The sequence below is a fragment of the Ipomoea nil genome, unplaced genomic scaffold (assembly GCF_001879475.1).
Source record: "Ipomoea nil cultivar Tokyo-kokei standard unplaced genomic scaffold, Asagao_1.1 scaffold1101, whole genome shotgun sequence".
Classification (NCBI taxonomy): Eukaryota; Viridiplantae; Streptophyta; class Magnoliopsida; order Solanales; family Convolvulaceae; genus Ipomoea; species Ipomoea nil.
Window position 1 is genome coordinate 39,249 of NW_017617529.1, and position 3,006 is coordinate 42,254.

The window sequence follows — 3,006 nt, forward strand, 5'->3', positions numbered from 1 at the left end:
TGGTGGTCAATTACATGCTTAATAAAAGAAGACCATCAACAGTTGCACATAATATTCTTGAAGGGTGCAGAAAGGAGTTAAAGGTATTTGATGCATGGAAACTTTCAGCCATACCTCGAGAACAAAATAATGCAGCCGACAGTTTAGCCAAAATTGCTAGGAATTTCCCAAAGGGCATCCATATCTTAGATAGCCCTCCTGAGGTGATGAAGAGTATATTAGAGGATGATATTGAGGGACGGCCTGTTTGGCGTCACATTTGTAACACAAACTAACTAGTCTTGTACCTTTCCTTTTCCGTTTGGGGTATCCCCCTACCATGATAAATAAAAAAAAAATTAATCATATCGCAAATTATTTCCTTTATAAAAACTAGTTCTAGTAGTTCGATCTGCTACAAAATTCACGCAACGCTGTAAACAAATTATTTGTGGCAAACAAATTATATCAAAATTCTTATCGGTAGAATACAACAGGGACCACATAAATCCCTATGTAGCATCGAAACCACACACATCCTTATTGAATCCCGAAATATTAGCATTTTATATCCTATATATACACATGACAAAAGAGAGATCAGAGGTAAGAAATAGTAAATAATAATAAATTTCTTCAATCCGGCCTTCAAAACTATATTGTTGTCAATGCAAGTTTTGAAGGTCTGAAATAATGGGCAATCCACTCATCCTCCTCATCATCTCAATCCTTTTCCTCTCATCACAAACCATCTCCTTAGCCAGTGAGAGTGAGGGAACCAAATTTACCTATATTAGTGGAGCTGAGAATGGCCCAGGGAAATGGGGAAAACTTCACACAAATTATACAGTCTGCAATGCTGGTAACATGCAGTCTCCCATTAATATTGATGACTCCACTGTTAAGGTTACCTCCAAATTTGGGGAGTTGATTCGACGTTACAAATCGTCTGAGGCTATAATCATCAACAAAGGCCATGCTCTTCAGGTAATTAATTAGTTCCAAATAGTTTTAGTTTTGTTGGATTTAGATCGATTTTGTAACTGATAGAGATATCGAAAACTACTCAAATGGAGATTTGGAATCCAATAGCCCAGGATCTCTGTCCAAGAAGATGACTTGGACCAAGATAATGATTCGGATCGGGATAGGTGACCCAGACCCAAGATTGGGAACCTAGCTAGGGTTGGCCTTCGAAGTCCATTGTCTTGTCTAGCTAATATTCTTACATTAATCCACCCAATATTATTACAATTCATTTACATACTATTTTACACTTATAATTTATGACTTAGTTTATCTACATATATCCCGGGTCAATTATATAATAAATTGTTGCATGCATGCAGATCCAGTGGACAGGTGATGCCGGAAAGATTATCATTAACGGTACCGATTACTTCATGTTACAATGCCACTGGCATACTCCCTCTGAGAACACTGTGAACGGCAAAAAGGTTGATATGGAGATTCATCTGGTTCATAGGAGTGCAAAAGATGAATTTGCTGCTGTCTCCATCTTATACAAAATAGGAAAACCTGATAAGTTCCTTGGACAAGTAAGTACCATTCAATTATATATATATATATATATATATATATATATATATATATATATATACACAATATAATTGAATTGATCTTATATACATTAATTAATTTCTTGGTTCCACTCCAGTTGCTGAACAGCATCAGGCAAGTTGATCGCAATGGTAAAGCTTTAGGCGCCCTTAATCCAGGAAAGATCACATATGAGGGCAAGAAATATTACAGATTCATTGGTTCCCTCACTACCCCACCATGCTCACAGGGTGTCATCTGGACAGTAACCAAAGAGGTCTGTATCCTAACCTTAACCTGATTAAGGATACAACCACAAAGTCACGAGTTCGAATCTCAACCTTAATGATTTAAGCCGGTTAACTATGAACAATCTGGACTGATTTACCTATATATATATATATATATATATATATATATATATATATATATATATATATATATGCACAACCTACCTAGCTGGCCTAGTTTACACAGCTATTGGCAACTTACCTAGCTGGGCTGGGTACCTAGCTGTGTCGGTTTACCTAGTCATATATGGCAACCTAGTTGGGCTGATTTACCTAGTTATATTTGGGCAATTTAGTTGGGCTAGTTTACCTAGCTATGGGCAACCTATGCTGGTTCTTTGACCGACAAGAGTCACAAAGCGGGATTTATCAGTGCACATCATCAAATAGTGACTGCGAATTTCTCTCATAATCCAAGAAAATTAAATATGCATGTATCTCTTTCTCTCACTCACATAGTGATAAACTGTTGAATTTTGTAGATAAAGACAATATCACAGGAACAGATAAACTTATTAAAGGAAGCTGTTGATGATGTAAGTATTGAATTATGTATCTATCTAGCTAGATTGAATCTGTGACACATATATACATAGAATGGTACAAACATTTTGTTTTGAATTTGTTGTTTAGGGTTACGAGGAAAATGCAAGGCCACTGCAACCACTGAATGGAAGGACAGTATACCTTAATCAACCATAGGAATTGCCTTATTTTGAAGGAGCACCAATCCAGCCATTTAATTATACGCACATATATTTTATATATATATATATATATATATATATATATATATATATATATATATATATATATATATACACACACAAAACTGTAGCATGAATGTGCTGTATGTTTAGGAAGTATATGTATTGAGGGAGCTGAGTGATTGCCACCATTAAACTGAATATACAAATCATTTTCATGATTACGTTATGTTCTATAATTATATATTTGTATTTCATGATAATGTAATTAAATTTTTGGTCAATCTTTAATTAAAATAGCATAATATATATACATATATATATAACTAACATCAAAGTTTTCTTATAACTTTCAAATCAATTTTAATAATAGCATGCACCTTACTTTTTATCAATGATTCCTACGTTTTAAATGATCATTCTGTATTAATTATTGTCATTTTGAAACATAATAATTACCTACGTTATGT

At 34.2% G+C, this 3,006-nt stretch overlaps 1 protein-coding gene across 1 annotated transcript; it reads left to right on the forward strand.

The window, feature by feature from the left end:
• The first annotated feature begins 585 nt into the window (after nt 1-585).
• Nucleotides 586-2,574, forward strand: LOC109183168 (alpha carbonic anhydrase 4-like). Its single transcript, XM_019333354.1, has 5 exons — nt 586-966; nt 1,329-1,538; nt 1,658-1,816; nt 2,312-2,365; nt 2,463-2,574. Exons 1-5 carry the CDS (start codon nt 673-675, stop codon nt 2,529-2,531), a joined length of 786 nt encoding a protein of 261 aa, XP_019188899.1. The 5' UTR covers nt 586-672; the 3' UTR covers nt 2,532-2,574.
• The last annotated feature ends 432 nt before the right edge of the window (nt 2,575-3,006 follow it).

Coding starts and splice junctions, on each gene's coding strand:
- LOC109183168 (XM_019333354.1), top strand. CDS start 673: ATGGGCAATCCACTCATCCTCCTCATCATCTCAATCCTTTTCCTCTCA. Junction 967..1,328: donor ACAAAGGCCATGCTCTTCAG/GTAATTAATTAG, acceptor GCATGCATGCAG/ATCCAGTGGACAGGTGATGC. Junction 1,539..1,657: donor CTGATAAGTTCCTTGGACAA/GTAAGTACCATT, acceptor GTTCCACTCCAG/TTGCTGAACAGCATCAGGCA.